Source organism: Borostomias antarcticus (genome assembly GCF_949987555.1).
Source record: "Borostomias antarcticus genome assembly, chromosome: 19".
In the NCBI taxonomy this organism is placed as follows: Eukaryota; Metazoa; Chordata; class Actinopteri; order Stomiiformes; family Stomiidae; genus Borostomias; species Borostomias antarcticus.
In genome coordinates this window covers 14,745,204-14,765,171 of record NC_140252.1, presented here as the reverse complement: position 1 = coordinate 14,765,171, position 19,968 = coordinate 14,745,204, and the positions used below count along the sequence as shown (strand labels likewise).

The following is a 19,968-nucleotide window of genomic DNA, read 5'->3' as shown; positions in this document are numbered from 1 at the left end:
ACTTCTCTGCAAAAAGTACCACATTGGCCCCTGTATATAAGTGTGAATCAAGCCTTGTTACTCCACACATCCTCTTCTCTCTTCCAGCTTTCCCTTCTCACTTTGAAATGGAGACCTTATAGACCATATATGTAGGTTTCACTTCAGCAGTGTAAAGAGTGCTGTAGGTTGATAGGAGTGAGAGAGCACGAGAGCTGAAGGCGTACTGCCCTCTAGTGGCTGAAATGAGAAGCACACATTAAAGAAGCGCACCAAAACCAATCCGCCGATCTCCACTGCACAAGTAGAGTATCGGTGAAAGCATCGGACTCCCACCCGGGAGATCGGGGTTCAATCGCGGCCCCCGATTTTGGGAAACCATACCCACACCCTCTGCTAGCCTGTGGGTTTATTCCCACGTTTACTTTCGACCTTTTCATTTCACTCTCCTCTCCCACTTTTTTGGAAGTATGGGGGAGATTCCATAGGAACAAAACGTTTATTTTTATTTTTAAGGAAATGTACAGTCTGTTTTGCAGATGAATTAACTGTCAAACTGATTGCAGAAACTGGGTGACTAATTAAGTGACCAATTACAAGTCCCATTGACATACTAGACTTGTGTTTACTGTTATGTTTCTCTGTGTATGCAACTCTGTGTTTTCTGCACCTCCTGTTCTCGGTCCCACTCCTAGATTCCTGAGTGGATTCAGTTAGAATTTATATAATTCAAAGCATTTTAATAAATATGAGCATTGTGATTTGTGATTTGTGTTTGTCACTGGATGTTATAGAAGTTATGTAAAAATGTGGTTACCTGGTGGTGCTATGTCAGTTATTGAATTTATGTGCAGTAATTGAACTTTTTTAATTATACCTACAATGGTCTCAGTAATTCAATCAATCAATCAATCAAAGCTTTATTTGTATAGCGCATTTCATACCCAGAGGCAACACAATGCGCTTTACAGAGAACAAGGGAGGTGGGTATACGACCCACCCCTTCATATTCCAGAGGGAAGCAAAAAAACAGTAATCACCCGGGGGCCAGATAAGTGAGCTGTAAAAATTCTTCCCTGACCCCTCTCAACAAGGCGATCGAGCAAGCTCCAGGAGTATGTTTGTCTACCAGCTAAGAACATTTATAAAGCAATAAACTACATTAAATTACATTTTCAGAGTAAGAGAAGCTAAACTATTACCCATTATGAACCCTTGATGTGTTATATAGGCTACAAAAACATTGTTTTCATCATTAATTTTCATGAAGTTTATTGTACACTGATGTAATTCGCGCATGTAGGGTAGATAGATGTGCACTGTATTGCAACTTTCCTTTTTAAAAGTATAATTTTGCTCTAATAGGGCTAAAACTATAACGGGATGAACGGAGTGCATTGCTAAGGGACGGTTTAGGATGGGTTTAGACCTTGGGTAAGGTATTCCTTAGCCAAGAAGGCTCTGGGAAACGATGCGCCACCTAGAGGGAAAGCTAACGACGTATCTTAGGATGAACGGAGCGCTACGATCGCTCTGGGAAACGCGGGCCAGCAGGTTGAGACAGAACCTAACAATGCCTTCTGTGGTTCATTTCCTGTTCAATGACCTGAAATACACTACTTGCCCTAATGTGTTAACAGGAAGTACGGTGAGGGCACAGTGTTCCAGGGAACATTGTATGATAGCTCCATGGAACTTCTCCAAGCTTCTGTGGAATTTTCTGAAAGCATACAACATTTCCTCTTTGGTTCTTCTTGAGTTAAGAAGAGACTGAGGAGGTGTCTACAATGTACAGCAATGATACTGATGGGGGGAGGGGGGATTCCAAGGGCCCTGACTGAACTATTATTATTATAATTAGTAGTAGTAGTAGTAGTCGTAGTAGTAGTAATAGTTGTTGTAGTAGTAGCTGTAGTAGTAGTATTAGTAGTATCTAAGGTCTAGGGCCCAACATTTCTAGCGGTGCACCTGATTATACTGTACTCCTCACATCCACACACTCTCTGGTTTGATTTCGGTGCTGTTATGTTCCTGGTTACATACCTGTATGCACTCACACACACGCACACACACACACACACACACAAAGAAAGGCACACACCTCTCTTCAATCATGTGTTGCCCTCTTGCTGGCCTATTGAGTCCTGCACCTCTCTCTGCATGATCAGGCTAGTCAAGTCATTTTCACTGAGGCCGGTCTTCATCTTGGAACACAATAAACCAGCAACACTCTGAAAACCAGCAGGAACCTTTCACCTTTAAAATACTTCTTCCTTTTTTCAACCAGTAACCTTTTATGAGAAAACACAATCCTGTGTTTGACTGACTGTCTTCATATGACTTTATTGCATTAAAGTTTACTCATGATGTTCCTTGTGTGTGTGTGTGTGTGTCAAAGCACCATGTCTCTTGGTACACTTCCTCCATGGTTTCAGCACTGCGGATGTCTTGCATCAGCGGGGAGCATGAGGACACCGTGTCACTGTAACCTGACCTCCTGACCCCTTCTAACTGTTCCCTCAGCCTCTCGCCCTGACCCAGAGAGAGTGAGAAAGCTGTTGGTCAACACACTTGACACAATTCAGTGGAAAGTGTAGGAACGCAGTGCTCGTTAAACGAACGGGACTCGAGCACAGTAGCGAAGCTCAGACCACAGAGGAAACTCAAGACAGAGCCGGGTTATGAGCCGAGCAGACGCGGTGTGATTGCTAGCAGCTGCGTTGCCCCAAACACTGCTGCCTCATATTGTGTGGCACTTAACTGACGCTCACTGTCCCCGTACTGACTCTCTGGATATTACCGTTTGCAGCTACAGCATCGTGTGGCTTTTCAGGCTCTGCTTCTGCTCTGTTCTGTACTGCACGTCTGTGAAGGGGATTGTTCGACGTTCTCCCTGCGTCTGTGATTGTTAGTGTTGTCGGGCATCCCTCAGCAGGGAGGGCCCCCATGAGCAGAGCCTTCGACGCCAAGACGAAATGTATTTGTCATAAACCCAAAGTCCCGGGTATTCCTGGCAGTATTAAAGACGCGTCAACTCAAAGTGTAAATACCTGCGATATCATTGATATGAAACTCCTACGGAGGAGGAGGCGGGGGAGGGGAAGTCTGGAGGGCCACCGGCTAGGCTCAGGTGTTCAAGAACTATCTTGTGCCATTGCCTGCAGCACCAGGCTCCCAGTGACTCACACTTTCTCAGAAGGTTGAATCATACCTAACTGATATTGCCCCCCCCCTGATCTTGTATTTAGGAGGACGGGGTGGTCCGCTGAAACATCCCGTCTTGTTTTAGGATCCGTTGTAACGTAAGAGGAGAGGAGAGAGTTGCCTGCAAGGCGTCCATCCCGCAGCCTGGCAGGAAAACATCTGTCCCAGAGAGAGAGAGAGAGAGAGAGAGAGCGTTAGCCCATGTTGCAGTGCAACCCCTCGTCACCGTCCTGTTGGCTTTGACCCGGACCCGACCCAGATCAAGTCGTCCCACGCTCCAGGGCGGCTTCCAATCAATGGCAGTTGATGGGCAATTTTATATCATCAATGATTTAACTTTGTCCCGACAATGTCTCTTAACAGACTAAAGTGGCCACAGTTTATTTTCAAGGACCCTATAATAGTCTTCAGATAAAACTACAACTCTGATTATGGTAACAATTGGGTTAGTGGATAGTTAGTTTAATGCTTATTGATAGTTAGTTGAGCATCTACAGAAAGTGTTTCCCTTTTTACGTGGACAAACTCACAATACTCTAGTACTAGTACCTCTAGTTCCAATGCACACCTGCGGTCGAACTGAGGTTGAACTGCGGTTGAGCTGTTCAAACCTCAACAACTTAAAAATGATCTAATTATCATGCCACAGCGGTTTGGGTGACGCCCACCTTCGAACCATGTAATGTTGTGGAACCTGACTGTTGCATGAAGTCCTGATACGAGAGGAATGGGATGTTTATCATCATGGAACTGGGAGCGTGTGACAGGGATGTGGGTGACTGAGAGACGAGGTATTCAAAACTCTTATCTGCTCCGCTAGCTCCCAGTGAGTCACAGTTCAGCTGGCACAAGATAATAAAAAAAATTAAAAACTTTCTCATCTCTCTCTTTCTCACCATCTCTCTCTCTCTATCTTGTTATGAGTCAGTCAGTGAGACAGACATGCCCAGGCTTGTCCTCAGATAAAATACCGACATTCCTGTATCCAGATGAGGAACATGGCTAGCGCAACCATGGAGGTCTTCAGAGGGTCACAGAAGTTTTTATTACCACAAGCAGTTGGTTCGTTTATATGTCAACTGCAGTAAGCGTCTGCTCCGAATAGACAAGTCACGACATTGCACAGTACGCATCATCCCATAAAAACACCATGCAGGCAAAGATCATTGAATCATATATCTTTATTAACAAAGTATCAAAAACAAAAATGGACAGACAGCGTAGTTGCAGCCATACAGGTAGGCTGTATTTCTAGTAATGGAGCAGCAAAACAAACAAAAGATTTGATCCATATAAAGATGCTTGTTCGTACAGGGATGAGATCAGTAGTAGATGTTGTGACTGTAGCACACATGAATCATCTGCATCTCTCAACATCTGTCTATGTTGTTTACTAATAAAACAAACAAGCAAACATTCCCTTACCATGACTACAAACAGACATGAGAGCCATTCAATGACAGCAGAGCAGACAAGATAGTTGCCACTGACAACATAACAGAATGTGCTACTCCGATTTCCTCAACTGTGTTTTCTGGAAATGGAAAAATGAAAAATGTTTTTTTTTTTTGGTGTGTGTGTTCCCAAACAATATGCTTTAGAAACCAGCCATAATGGTTCTGGGTAGTTTCTCAAGAGTTCCATCCTCCATCCCTGTTTCTGGTTGCCAGCTCCCCAGGGCTGAGCTCATTCAGGGATGGGGTGGGTTTGAGTGGGTTGGCAGTGAGCTGGACTTTGTAATGGACTGGATGGACACTGATGCAACTCATATTCGTACAACACAATCGGACATGACTTCTGTTTGCTCCTCACTCAAGGCAAGGTCACACTTGGATATCTAGCTAGTGATACCACACAGTTTCAACTCACAAACCAAGCTTCCGTACATACATACAAAACATTTACAGCCTTTTGAAGACCATACGAGGTGTTAGTTGGTTTACATATCTGATTGTACATACACTGCTAAACTACCATATACACAGACATCTACAGTAGGTGTAATACTCCAAAGGTAATGCAAGCGGAGCTTCAATACTTGGGAGAGAATTCTACAGGTCACAACAAAACAACAACAACAACAAAAAAACAACAACCACTGTATGCCGTCAGAGCTTCAGCCTGGTAGATATTGACACCGTTCCCTCTTAGCTGGATCTGCACAAAGCTGCAAGATGAGTCAATTAAGCGTAAGCATACACCTCCTCAGCCCTCCTTAAACATACATCTTTCTGTGATTCTTGCTGCACTGTACTTTTCTCTATACGTCCTGAGTAGTTAGCAGCAGCTTCAGATGAAGATCTCAATGTGGCAGAGAGAGAAGAACATCTGTCTAGAGAGCTACAGGAGATACTGGGTAGAAACGTCGAACACTTCCATACAATAGATGAGAAACCAGTCTAAATCTAGCTATAACCTCTTTTTAAGACGGGTATATAACACCAGATATCCATGTCTCACACACTCACACACACGCACAACATAACCGTTACTATCTCTCCATATTGATTATATTTCAACCAGATATACAAGGGCTAGTTTATCTTCTAAGTGTTTACCTCAACTGACCAGTGAAAATGATGTGCCTTCAACACCTTGACATCGTGCTTTGGAACAAAACAATAAACAGTCACCTTGTCGTCTCGAAAAAAACAAACGTTTGTTAAGATTTAAAGCAATACATCGCGATATTTGGACCTTTACAAACATGTCTGGTGCTAATTCTCCAATTAGATTTACTAAATGTAAGCTTAATCGTCCAAATGGTCTAATATTACCTTTTAAAACTCGCGCCCCCGGGACGCAGCATTCAGTCGAAGTGCGCATGCGCAACGTTGTGCTTAAACAACACAGTAGTAGCTAACTATTCCGCCGTCTATGGATATCATGTGTTTTTTAGCTCAATGATATCATGGCGGAGGTGAGAAAACTGAAGCGAAACATCACGGAGAAAGCCAGAAAAAGAAAAGGACAAATCTGATAACGTTACGACGGTACGACAGTGCACTTACTTGCAGAGCCTGTGGGGGCGCAGTTCCGAGAAAACCGCTGAAAAAGCTATGTATTGCTTTAAGGAAACAAATCAAACAAAAGGAACACATTAGATGTATTTCTCTGTTTTAGTGCTTTCACTTTACATCCAACTGTCTTGTCACCCTCCTGTCCAGCCTGGGTAGGCTACAGCTCGGAGGGCGTGTCCTTGGGCAGGACTTCCTGTCCTTGCCAGCAGACCCCGCCCATATCAGGAAGTGTAGAGGAAGTGGGAGAGCATTGGGGGTCTTTTGGCTGTGTCTCCTGACTCAGGGGATTGGTAGCAGCCTGCTTTGAACTTTCAAAGTTCCTCCTATACCCTGTTCTGGGTTCAGCACTGGGGTTTCCAACCACTAACGCGCCGGGTTAGGACATGATTAGGGGAAACTGATCCTAGACCAGGGCCTAGAGGACGACCTCGCCTCAGAGCCAACAGTCCGAATAGGTCTAATAGGCCTAATCAACGCCGCCCTGCGGGTCAGAGGTGGCCGCCGCAGCTGGTCGGCGGCATGGCGTTGATGTGGGCGTGTCCGTGGAGGAGCTGACCGCCCAGGTGGTGGTGGTGGTGGTCGTCCCCGGGGGCGCCGAAGACCACGCCCAGACCCTGGAGCGCGCTCTCTTTGATCTGCTGGATGAAGAGGTTCCTCTCGTCCTCGGGGGTCTGGCCGTTCTGCGCGCGCACGATGCAGGTGGGCCGGTGCAGGTTGAGCATGTAGACCAGCTGCTGCTTCTGCTGCTTCAGCTCCTCGATCTGGGCCTTGAGCTCGGCGTTCACGCTCTCCAGCTTCTCCGACTCCTGGGGAGGGGAGGAGGGGAAGAGTTATTCACTGTTATGGTGTGGAGAGATCAATTTTGAGTTTGCTCGATTTAGTTTGCTCAGTTAAAAAAAAAAAAAAAATCCACTTACAGCACAATATTGCACTGTAGTCTACATAATGATATTGACCTTATATATGGATATATTGAACCTTTTTGAACAGTAGAGGGAAACCCTTCCAGATAGAGACCTTTAAAGTCGGTTAAGGTGCTGCTGTCTGGAACCCGAAATAGTTGTCTCACCTGAAAAAGGTTTGACCTGGAACCTTTTTCTTTATATAAAGGGTTCTTCTACCATTACAAAAAGAGTTTGCCTAGTCAAGTCTGCCGCCTAGACCCCTGGCGCTCACCTTCTGCAGACCGTCAGTTTTCTCCTTCTTTTTGTTTCTGCACTTGGCAGCAGCGACTTTGTTTCTTTCTCGCCTTCTCTTCCTCCTGTCGGTCTCTTCTGGGGTCGCCTGGGGAAGAAAGGCACGGTTCACGGCAAGAAAACCACTGTCCTGACAGATTAACCAAAATCTGTTAAAATATCAATTGTGTAAAGATTAGACGTCTATCAACAGTGTATCTTTAAGGCTGCTAGCCTATCAAGGTCCCTTACCTCTCTCCTGACACCGGAGATCTCAGAGGGCAGGTCCGAGCCTGAGCTCGCACAGTCGCTCATGTCCGCGCTCAGGCCGTGGGACAGCCGCTTGGTCTGGATGACGAACCGGAGCTCCTCCTTCACCAGCGGCGTGAAGCTGGTGAAGTCGTCCAGAGTGAGCGTGCCCGGCGGGGACAGGCAGGGGACGAGGGCGGACGCGCTGATGTCGGCCAGACTCGGACCGGGGTGCTGAAGCATCATTATGAAACAAACGGCTGAAATAAGACAAAAAAGAGACGTGTCACTCAACAACCAGGCGACTCAAACAACACTGTCTCGCAGTAAATGGTCGGCCATATAACGAGGAACATCGGGGCGACGTTAAGCAATGGTTTTCACTGTAGGAAAACCCATCAGAAAACTTTGTAAAATAGGCTATACATTTCCTATAATTTCGCTACAATAAACCCAAGTGATCACAATCACTGTCAATGGCACTTATCAGCCTACATTATATTATTAGTCTTGTAGACCGCACCGATCGTTGGAAACAAAATGATCTCTGCCGCGATCACAAAAGGCTTTTTAATAAGCTTAACATAACATTTCCTGGATCATTTTCAAAACTATGAGTATGACCAAGTTAAATAAACACTAGTTTAATTCACAAAAAACAGTAATAGTTACAGTTAGGCTGTCAGATCCACTAAAAGAACGCGGGTGTCCAACACCTCTCTAATATTCTCCTGGTGTGAGTAGCTTAAAAAGCGCATCTGTCCCACAAAAACTCGCTTTTTCAAAACGTGTCGTAAAGAAAACAAACCTACCTGGTATTTGTTTTGAGTGAAGAAGTTGTCGATCAGTATCAAAGGTTTAGGCTACCTAGAGCCAAGTTGCGAATCTCCTCCGCGGGACTTAGAAAGTTACAGTTGTAGTTGTGAGCGTTGCATCACCCGCTTATATTCGCTCGCTCAGAGCTGCGAGCTTTTGCTAGCGAGGTGGGCAGGTCTAGGTGACGTCATCCTATTAATAGAACCATGGCTTATTTTCGATGATGCAATCCCACAAGCCCGTGTAGCCCAGTGTCCCATAAAGGGGCAGGCAACCCCGTTACTTAACACAAGGCATTGAGGTCTTGAGGAGGGGAGTAGCCTATTCTTCTATACAGATAATCTACATAGGATGGTGTAATGAACAAAAAAACACATCTCATATCTCCTCAGAAGCAAACTGGGCAGTTATCTGTTGTGATGATGATGATGATTATGATGATGATGATAGTGATGATAGTGATAGTAATGATATACAGCTGTATACAGATGATATACACAGTGTGTGTGTATGTGTGTGTGTGTGTTAGGGAGAAATATTAGAGAGATTTTTTTCACTCATTGTCTTATCATTGTAATTTATTACTTGTCTTCTTTTGCAATATTCAAAGTTCTTGTCTTGTTCTTGTCTTAAACTGAATTTAATTGAACTCAGCTCAGACCTGTGTTTGACTACTTTTATCCCACATTCCAACTTGCACAACACAAGTTAATATTTACCATCCACCCTCCCAGGAAGCATACTGGTGGAACATTGAGGCATGCGAAACGCAACTCAAACGGATCTGATTGCTTTACTCACAACGAAACCTATGCCTGCAGCTCCTGCTCCTGCAATCAGAGTTCCAGTTTACTGGTGGCCAGTCCTAGCCAAGAAAACAAAGTGAAAGCATGGATGACAAGAGGTCTTTTCCTCGGGGTGACGAGAGCCAGCAGTGTGTGGCCCCGACCCGTTCCCACACACGGACAGGACAGACTGCCAGGGTTGGCTGGGTTTATCGGCAGGTCTGGGGAGGCCATCCGGTTAAACAGTAACCATAGTGTGCAGCAAGCGGCTTGAAGTCCCAGGTGTATATAACCCCTCTGATATGGAGCATATCTCAGATTTTCCTGGATGGAAAGTCAACACAGGTGGGATGTCCTCATCACTGTTATATGGTTCCCTGGCAACTATGTGTGTACAGACACACACACACACACACACACACACACACACACACACACACACACACACACAACACAAAGGTAACATCTTAGATGGGAGGAGGGGAAAATGGAGGAGGGAGAGGGGGAGAAAGAAAGGCAGGGAGGGTGGAGGGGAGGAGGCTTGTTGACCTTACTACGGTACGGAGCTGTACTTCACACACATGAGAGGAATGCAGACCTCGTTGTCCACTGACCCCCGGCCGGCCGTCCTCCAGGAGACCTACAGTATACTGTATATAATACAATAAGACTTCACTCCAATACAGTACCGTGTTAGGCTTTAGGTTATATTTCAATAGTCAGCCGTACTCCAATGCACACAATACACATACAATAGCCTACATCTGTGTCTGGTCCGCTCTCAGGTTTTTTCGAGGCATATCTGATACTCACCATCTGAATTCACTGACCATCAACTTATCATTCAGATTTGTATAGCCTCGTATAGCCATATGATCTTATAAAAATGTTGACATACACTTCTAAACATGTTGGCCTAGGCCTGTTATCACATTCTACTGGTGTTATACTTTAACCAGGATCACTGTCTGACAACATATTATAGCTATAAATAACCAGGAAGCAGCTGTTATCTCAAATGTTTTATTTGTTTATAAGCTACATAAACATGTGTGCGCGCACACACACACACACATTACATTTGCTCATTTATTGATACAATTTCAACAGAGCATCCAGCTTTAAATAAGATTTTGTGATAGAATACTGACACATCTAATAATTCATTTCATGAGACCTACAACAGACTGTAGCCTGAATTGTAGCTTATCTGCTGTCTGAGTCCTTCCTACTTGTTGATTGTCTCAAGGAGGCGAATACGTCATCCTTTCCGGGAAGTGCTCGCCTCATCCTCCTCCTGTCTGTGTTATCGGGCAGTCAGCTGGAAGCTGGGAAAACGACTCGAGCTTTACTATAGGGGCGAAGCCTTCAAAAATGATCACCCGACCGAGAAAAGGTAGAAATAATTTAGATCGGGTCTCAGGGAGGGGTTGGTTGGTATAATTTGCGCTTTCGATCGGAGTGAGTCACCACATTCCAGTAAAGCTCAAAGCGTTAGTCATCGCGTGAAGTTAATAGCCTATAGTTAATATTCTGCGGAAAAGATCGGATATGACTGCACACAAAACAGTCGGTTTCGGTATCATTCTGTGCGAAACCGAGTTATCTGCTTGATCCCGCTGGTAATATAAGCTAAAATATTGCTCATCACCATGAACAGCAGCCTAGGCAAGGCTAGATATGCGATCCCTAGCTGTTTCTCCAATGACGAGTTGGCTAATCATAACAATAACACAAATGTTAATAATAGGCTATGGTTAATAGTCTTAATGTTACATTATCAGTATTATTATGACTATTATTAGTATTATTATTATTAGGCTATTATTAGGTTTAATAATTCATAGTAGCCTATAGTAGCCTAGGCTATACTATGAATGCGCTAGGCTATTGTTTTCGTTATTACTAGGCCTACTGCTAATATAATATTCTCAAATTCAACTATCTAAATGTAGTATTTTTTAAATACTAATGTGTTTTGGGCAATTGTTTGATATTCTTTTCAACCTTAGATAGAATTTGTGTCGTAGGCCTAAAATAGGTGCTTTAGAATACTGGTGATGAGTAGCCGATCTAGAGAGACAGACTCTGAACACACCTGGCCTACCTAACCCAAACCAGTACTGAACACACCTGGTCTAACCCACAGACCAGGCCTGAACACACCTGGCCTAGCTAACCCACAGATCAGGCCTGAACACACCCAGCCTAACAGCTGATTATAATCTACCTTAGAGCATTAAAAGGCTGGGAACCCCCGGACTCTCTGAGACAAACTTCAAGGTATTGTTCAGGCCATAACTCAGTTCCTCAATGTTATTCAGCTCAGGCCATGGCTAGACAGAGTTGACTCTGTCTAACAATGAATGGAGAATACCCACTGCAGAAGTTACATTACTTTTGTTTGAGTGACCAGCCTATAAAACATAACTTTTTTGAATAGCCTATAAAATGTTACTTCTTTTAAGACCATATATTTTTGTATATTATATGTTGTTAAACTAGCCTACAGTATAATAGCCTACTTTTTTGTAAAACTCTGACTTCCTTCATTAGGTCACTCAAACCCAGAGCAGTGCAATCCTGTCCCCACGTCTGGCCCTCAGCCGTCTCGCGAGGGATGTCAGTTCAGACAGATAAAGGTGAAAGGCAAAAAAAATTACCACAGATGTAAATATAGACCCCGAAGTGACGTTGCATTTTTATTCCAGAGACCCCCCCTTCACCAAACGTTGGTCCTCTACATCACTACGTTGGAATGCGGGCTGAAAGAGCAGTCTTTAAATACTAGTTAGTAGCTTCCCTCAGTACTGTACTGTACATTGGCGGCGTGCTCTAGCAGTGGTGGTCATAGTTATTTATAAACGCCGGCCTCAGCGGTGCGAGTCTGTCTCGTCTCGGCACTCTCTCACCCTTTGTGTTTGTGTTTGCGAGGCCGCTGCCATGGCGACGGGCGCCCTCTGGACCCAGTGGACTTCCATCCCGGGCCCGCGGACTGCGGAGGGATTCCCGGCCCCCCCCTCCCCGGCGGGGGGCGGCGCGCCACGTCACGGCGACCCCTGACCTTACGCGCCGCTCTGGGTCGCCCCCCACCCCCTTCCCCTCCCCCCCCCCCCCCCCGCCCCAGAGTTGTAGCGTTGTTTTATTTCCGTCCGATGTATAAATGGGCTACTACGTGGACTTGGCGGTACAGGCAGACAATACACACACACACGCACGCACGCACACACACACACACACACACACACACACACACACACACACACACACACACACACACACACACACACACACATAACCCCCATCACACTCACAGATACATAGGTAGAGACAGACAGCTCACAAGAACATACTAACAACAGATTGCTAGTTAGTTGGAATATAATGAAGCTTACTAAAGCAGAAGTAGGGGCTCAGCTGACCCCCTGTATGGAACCTGGGTAGCGAGCGGAGGAACAGACATGGAGGAGCGGGGACCCCAAAGCCGAGCACGTGTACAGGTGAGACGCACTGGTCAGACAATTGTCTATTATATTCATATTGTAATAAACTATATTTTGAGGTAAAGGTTTAGACTTTAGCTGTCTAGGTTCAGGTTAATATTATATTATTCAACGGTAGTGTATTCATATCCAGATAGGCTTTACTTTTAGGTGTAGGTTAATATATTATATTATTCACATGTATATTACATTGTTTAGTCAGGAACTTAGGAACTGATAAGCAACTGTGGAGAAGAGCAGGACCAAGAATTCCAATCTACTTGTACTTGTTGCATATGGCAATAAAATCTCTTGAACTTGACATACGGGTGACAGGTATGTATTCATATACTGTCATGTGTTAGCGAGAGGGGAGGAATTGTGATGTGGTCTTTCTCCTCCCACAACTAAGATAAGATGAACTTTAATAATCCCTGGGGAGATTACTATTATTATCTCTGCCCCAGCGACAGCACAGATTGTTTTTGGTGGTGTGTGTTAGATGGTTGTTTGTTTGTTAGTTAGTTAGTTTTGTTTGTTTATTTAGAAATCCCCATTAGCTACTGTATATTGACAGTGGTGGTTGGTTGGATGGTTCTTTAGCAGGATTACGCAAAAACTACCAGACCGATTTTCATAAAACTCGGTGGAGGGGTGTAGCATGGGACAATTGAGAATCCATTCAATTTTGGAGCGGATCCGAATCACGGGGTGAGTTCACAAGATGCCCAAACACGGACAGTCATTCACCGCCATTCTTTTTTTTTTATACTTAGGCCCAGGAGAGAAAAATCCCCCCCATTCATTGTCAGTGGGGGTAATTGAAACGGCCATATCTCGACATGGAAAGGTCACAGAGACACGTTTGGACTGACATAGCTCTCAACCTAACGAATGCAGCAATACCGAACATGTCCTGCTCAAAGGCACAGAGCCACGAAATGCATTCATGGGCAGAGTTCTGTGCCCTACGAGCACCATTTCTAGTTTTATTATGATTCCCATTTGCTAACTCCATCCACAGAGACAGCTAGTCTTCCTGGTGTCCAATCACACAATACCAACACAACACCTACATTACAGACAATGGAAAAGACAAATAATTTAAAACAGGCAAAAATGACTAACTTATGCACTATTGATACACAATTGAATCATGTCATGTGAAACCTTACCCATTTCAAGTACTTACTGTATGTGATATGGTAGTGTATTCCACAATGAGATGTAAACAGAGCACTTTTCAAGAAATTTGTTCTAGATCTAGTTAGCACAATATGACCCACACTAGCATATCCTGTATTGTGACTGTGGCTATGGGTATATTCCACCTCACTGAACAGCATTCCACCCGACTATTCAAACCATTAAATGCTGCTTTGGCATGTAGCCTACCTTTAGCGATGGTATGACTTTTGCACCGCTAGATACAATTCAGATAATAAAGATAGATATGTTAAATACAGTACAGTATGTGACAGAAAAGGTTAGCCACAATGCTAACAGTAACTTGCCATCACAGATTATCAGTGCCACAAGAGTTGCCATCAGGAAAGCATCTGTGTGAGCTCTCAACCACATTGACATGAATCTGTTGTAATTTAAATATGCAGTTTAAAAAATAATAATAGGTTGAGTGACTTCACGTTATCAATGGAGCCCAAACTTTCTCTCAACTTGCTGACAATTTGCCCACTAAAGTCATTAAAATAGTTTACTTTCTATTCCTGGTTCAGAAGGAAACACATCTCTCACCAATATGTTAATTCCTTCCAGCCTTCCAGAATTATGCTTTGAGGAAGTGACACTACTGTAAGCATGTGGTCTAGCACTAATACTATAACAGCAGTAGATCACACGGAGCAGTGCCAGCTATAAAATGTGACTCGGCAGTTTTCATCATCCTGAAGTTTCTGTGGTTTGCACGTTATCTTCTTTTGACAATCACACGAGGAACGGCGTGGATGATGAAACAGCAACTTTGGACTTGTTTAATGTAAACAAGGTGGAGTACAGTCTCTTCCCTTCAAAAAACAAGTGTTTTTTTCTTAATTGATCTGAATTGTGAGAGAAAAAAACACTATCTAGGATAGGACCCTACTGTACCCTACTGTACACGGTCGCATAGCCCACTAATGTCCAAGGCCAGCCCTGTATAAGATCATCAGGACTGGGAACAGGACTCTTGTAATTGAGAATGTATCACTGCCTTTACCGGCATGGATATATTAGACAATGCTGTTCCAACTCAAGGTCAAGGTTCCCAGTCACTCTCAGTGTTACTGTAACTCCCATTATTCCTCCATCTCTACCACCTCCTCGGGCCACGTCATACCGGACCATGTGATTGGTGGTAAACTTACTATTCTGCTCTGAAGACCTGAGAAATTATACTCCCATGCACTATAGGCTGGAAGTAGTGGTGGGTCCGGAGCCAATCAGCGGGCTCGACGTGAGGTGACATCACCCCTCCGTTCTGTGGTGTGACTGCATTGTGCATCATCACTGCCCAGGGACGAATAGCAAAGAGGGTTGGAGCCAACAGACCAATCAGATCTTAGGGCACTGCAGGGCTTTCCCCTGGGGTAGGCTTAAGGAATCAATAATGCATGCGCACACACACACACACACACACACACACACAGCCTGGTCTGACAGATGGATAGGATCTTACCAGGGCAGCAGGCTACACTAGCATACGCAGCTGCCTGTTTATGAGATGACGATCGATGATACTATGCATAACAGACCAATAGCCTGATGTTGGTCTGAGAACTCACTGTACACGTCTGCTCAGTGTCAGAATCAGACTCAGTTTATTGGCCATGGTAGTTTCTACACATACATTTATATTACATATTACATCAAGAGCTTAGCACCCCACTATTTTATGTTTCTATTTCCTGTTTGTCTCTTGTTATCTGCTATTTATTACATTGTATTTTATTGTTTTATTGTTTAGTGCCTTTTAGCCCACTGTACAGCACTTTGGTCAACCACTGTTGTTTTTAAATGTGCTTTATAAATAAAGTTTGACTTGACTTGACTTGACATACTTTGGATTTGCTTTGGTCAATGATGAATAACACTGCTGGAGAAAACATTAGACAGGGTGCAAGGACAAGATGGGACAGCACAAAGATAGAACAGTGCAAATGAGCAGTGCAAAATACAAATACAAAATAGAGTATACAAAATGAAGTGCGATGAGTGTACAGAGTATGTGTACAGAGTGTTCATATATTTTATCTAGCCGCCCCACCACGTGCTCTCTAGACCCTGTCCCCTCCTCTTTCCTTCAGTCTGTTGCGCCTGAACTCCTTCCCTTCCTAGCCCACCTCATCAACACATCTCTTGTATCAGGATGCTTTCCCTCCGCTTTCAAGACTGCCAGAGTCACCCCCTTCCTGAAGAAAGCATCTCTCAACCCTGCTAAAAAACTACAGACCGGTTTCCCTTCTATCGAAAACACTTGAACGTGCTATCTTCGACCAACTATCTTCGTATCTCCACCAGAACAACCTTCTAGACCCCCACCAGTCTGGGTTCAAGGCTGGCCACTCGACAGAGACCGCCCTCCTTACAGTGACGGAGTCACTCCATGCCCCGAAAGAAAACTCTTTCCCTTCTGTCCTGATACTCCTAGACCTGTCAGCAGCATGTGATACGGTAGACCACCAGATCCTTCTATCCACCCTCTAGGAGAAAGGCATCACTGCCTCTGCACGTTCCCTGTTTGCATTCTACCTTACAGGCCGCTTCTACCAGGTGACATAGAGAGGGTCGATGTCCATGTAGTCTGACTGCGGGGGTTCCACAAGGCTCTGTCCTGGGTCCTCTCCTTTTTTCCCTCTACAATACATCTCTGGGTTCTGTCATTTGCTCGCATGGCTTCTCCCATCACTGCTATGCACGACCCAACTGGTCGTGTCATTTCCCCCTTCTGACACACAAGTGGAGACACGCATAGCTGGGTGCTTGGCTGACATCTCGGAGTGGATGGCGACACACCACCTCAAGGACAAGAACAAGGACAAGACTGAGCTGCTATTCCGCCCTGGGAAGGGCTGCCCGCACCGGGACCTGGCCATCACCATTGAAGACATAGTGGTGATGCCGACTCGGACTGTGAGGAATCTGGGTGTGATCCTGGACGACCAACTGTCATTCTCCGCACATATCACATCTGTCACATGCTCTTGCAGATTCCTGCTCTACAACATCAGGAGGATTTGCCCTTTCCTCACTGACGAAACGGCGCAGGTGCTCATCCAGGCCTGGACTACTGCAACTCCCTCCTTGCTGGGGCCCCAGTGGCAGCCAAACCCCTGGAACTTGTCCAGAAAGCTGCTGCTCGCCTGGTGTTCAACCACCCCAAGTTCTCCCACACTACTTCTCTTCTCCGTTTTCTACACTGGCTCCCTATAGCAGCTCGCATCCAGTTTAAAACTCTGGTACTAGCCTATAGGGCAATGAAAGGAACAGCTACCTCCTACCTCCAGGCCATGGTCAAACCCTACACCCCCTCCCGATCGCTACGCTCTGCTACTTCAGGATACAGGAAGAGCCGTGACCGTGTCGATCGACCGCAGGGACCTCGGAGTGTCAGGGCAACCAGTTGTCGATCGACACGGTCACGGCTCTTCTCTATCCTGGTCCCGCAGGAATAAACTGCCCACCGATGTCAAGAAAGCAGAGTCACAGCCCATATTTTGTCGCAGGTTCAACTCATCTCTTCAAGAACTACTACCAAGATCCTTCCTCTTACTGTAAATATCTATTGTATTTTTAGATTGCTGTTCTTGCGCTTTGCCTTCAGCACTAGATTATGCTCTTAGTCACTTGTTTTAGAAAGGAGATGCACTTGTGAGTTCTGGCAAGTAGGAGTACATTGGTTTTTCCGGTGTTAAATGCAATTATTGTTAAGTCGCTTTGGAGAAAAGCGTCAGCTAAATGACTGTAATGTAATGTATTCATCTCTTAGATTACATCTGGGCTGGATAACAGACAGCAGATAATGGACATTCATCTCTGCAGTTTTTTATGGTATTGTCCACAGCACTGAAGTCTCATAACCTCCATCCGACTGTGAAACAGGGCCTGTGGGCTGGAGGACAAGAGCAACACTTGTTCTGTGACCACAGTCTGAAAAGATGAGGAGTCGGACGTGGTGAGGTAAAGGTTGTTATTGCCATGAAGGTAAAACCTCCCTGTGGCCGTGGAGAGGAGGGGGAGGGGTGGAGAGAGAGGTGACCTAAGCCTCTTGACAGAGAGAGATCTGCGGGTGATTCATAGCTAGCGGGGGTGACTCACTCTTAATTGCCTGAAGAAGCAGACATTTAAGATGGTGAGATTAAGACACTTGAGCACAAACTCGATAACTGGCCCTAATAGTCAGCATTACAATCAGCACATGATGTATGACACATAACTGGGTCCCAATCCTTTCCAGCCTACTGTGTTCTATTCTGCCTTCTTCTATTCAGTTATCCGATCGCAGCATTTTTTTTCTCTAGTTAATAGGCCTATGATGTTTTACAGATACAAAGCAACATCAGAACAGAATGATGACTAATAATCTCTCTCTTTCTCTGAAATCCTCACGATATCAAGTCATTGCAGCATGTTACAGAGCTACTGGAATAGTTATCTTATATACTGTGAACCTGCTTAGTCATTGTGCCTTGTCACTGTTGTCTGTTGTAAGAGCAGGAAACAAAACCTGATGAAATGCCTCTTTAATGTTTACCCAAAACAATGTACCTTCACAATATTCCAGGATTTGTAATCTTCCAATTTCACCTGCCAGCCAGCAGCTTTCCATAACAGTCATGTGACAGGGGAGTTTCCTGGTTTCAGCAAAGAGTCCATTCAAGGTTCTCACACTCTGCCTGCATACCAGACCACAGTCACATGACAGGGGAGTTTCCTGGTCCACAAAGAGCCCCGTTCCAATACTCTAAACCTGCATCCTTCCTCGCCCCCCATTGCTGATGTAACATTACGTGGCGGGTGTAGGAGGAACCTACACGGTTGTTCGATCCAGGTCATGTCAAATCTGTTATTTGTACGGGGCCACAGGGAACAGATAAGAGGGTGATACGGAGTCATGTGACGTGACGAGAGGCGAGCTTGTTTGTGTGCCCGCCGCGTGGCTCTGACCAGCCAGGAAAACACCCGACAGGGTTACTCAGCACTAATGACTTTTATGTAACAAAGACTCCATTCAGTCTGTTTACATGGTTATTTATGGCCACCAGAAGGCTTTCATCAGCATGACTGGACTGGTTTCACCCCATTTTCACACACACTAGAACCGATATCAGTTGTAGCATCGCTTGCCCCTATTTACCATGGGGCCCAAAATACACTCTCTGCTCCTCACTCTGGTAGCGCTATCAGTCTTGCACCACTGCTCTTGCTGACTGGCTGACTGCCTGCTTTGTCATGAAACTCTGGGAATTCTTTAGATGGCCCACTTAAAAGAGTGTGACTGATGGCAACACATCAATTTCACAGCTCTCTCTTTCTACTTCACACACACACACACACACGCACACACACACACACACACACCGCTGTCTGAACTGGAGAGTCTGAAGGAGATGACAAACCACAAAGAAAGATATGTTTCCAAACGTTATCCAAATCAGTATTGATTTTCAACGTATAGCGCAGCGTGTACCCTGTACACATCGCAACAGAACTCTGACCTTTAAAGGGATTGAGACTTGAATCAATATCAGGGGACTCAGCAACATGATGTCATAGTTTGCCACAAACCCCCGACCCCTATTAACGCTGTACATTGTGTACTTGTTCCATATTAGTTTCTTGTTCCATATGGAGTTTGTGTGCTTGTTTCATATTGGAGTTTCATCAAGAGTTTTCAGTAACACCATATGAACGATGACGGTTGCCGCCTACACTATCAGTTTTCATGAGAGGCGTCCTTGTCTTGACCCCTCACACAGCAGACAACTTTGTACACCATGAATTGAACTGAAATATGGAACAAAGGTTTTCAACCAACGCAACATACTGATGGCTTGTTATAGGAAAGGTCACAATCAATCAATTTCATGCTGATAAAGACCAGACACCTCCGGGGTGGAGCAGTCTCCCAAAGCCGACGGGTTCTGCCCGCCACGCTCTGCCAGCTGTCTTATGTCTGCTAACGACATACTGTCAGCTTCTGGTTGGTAGATGTAAAGGGAGAGAAGATGACATCTGGCTGTTGGCTGTATACTGTGGCCTA

At 45.0% G+C, this 19,968-nt stretch overlaps 1 protein-coding gene across 1 annotated transcript; it reads right to left on the bottom strand.

Annotated features, from left to right (window-relative positions):
* Nucleotides 1–6,691: 6,691 nt before the first annotated feature.
* On the bottom strand, nucleotides 6,692–8,515 carry atf3 (activating transcription factor 3; the record flags this gene model as incomplete). Its single annotated transcript, XM_084454013.1, has 4 exons — nucleotides 8,440–8,515; nucleotides 7,631–7,887; nucleotides 7,380–7,487; nucleotides 6,692–7,009 (listed from the first exon to the last, which is right to left on the bottom strand). Exons 2-4 carry the CDS (start codon nucleotides 7,871–7,873, stop codon nucleotides 6,692–6,694), a joined length of 669 nt encoding a protein of 222 aa, XP_084310139.1. The 5' UTR covers nucleotides 7,874–7,887; nucleotides 8,440–8,515.
* Between the last annotated feature and the right edge of the window lie 11,453 nt (nucleotides 8,516–19,968).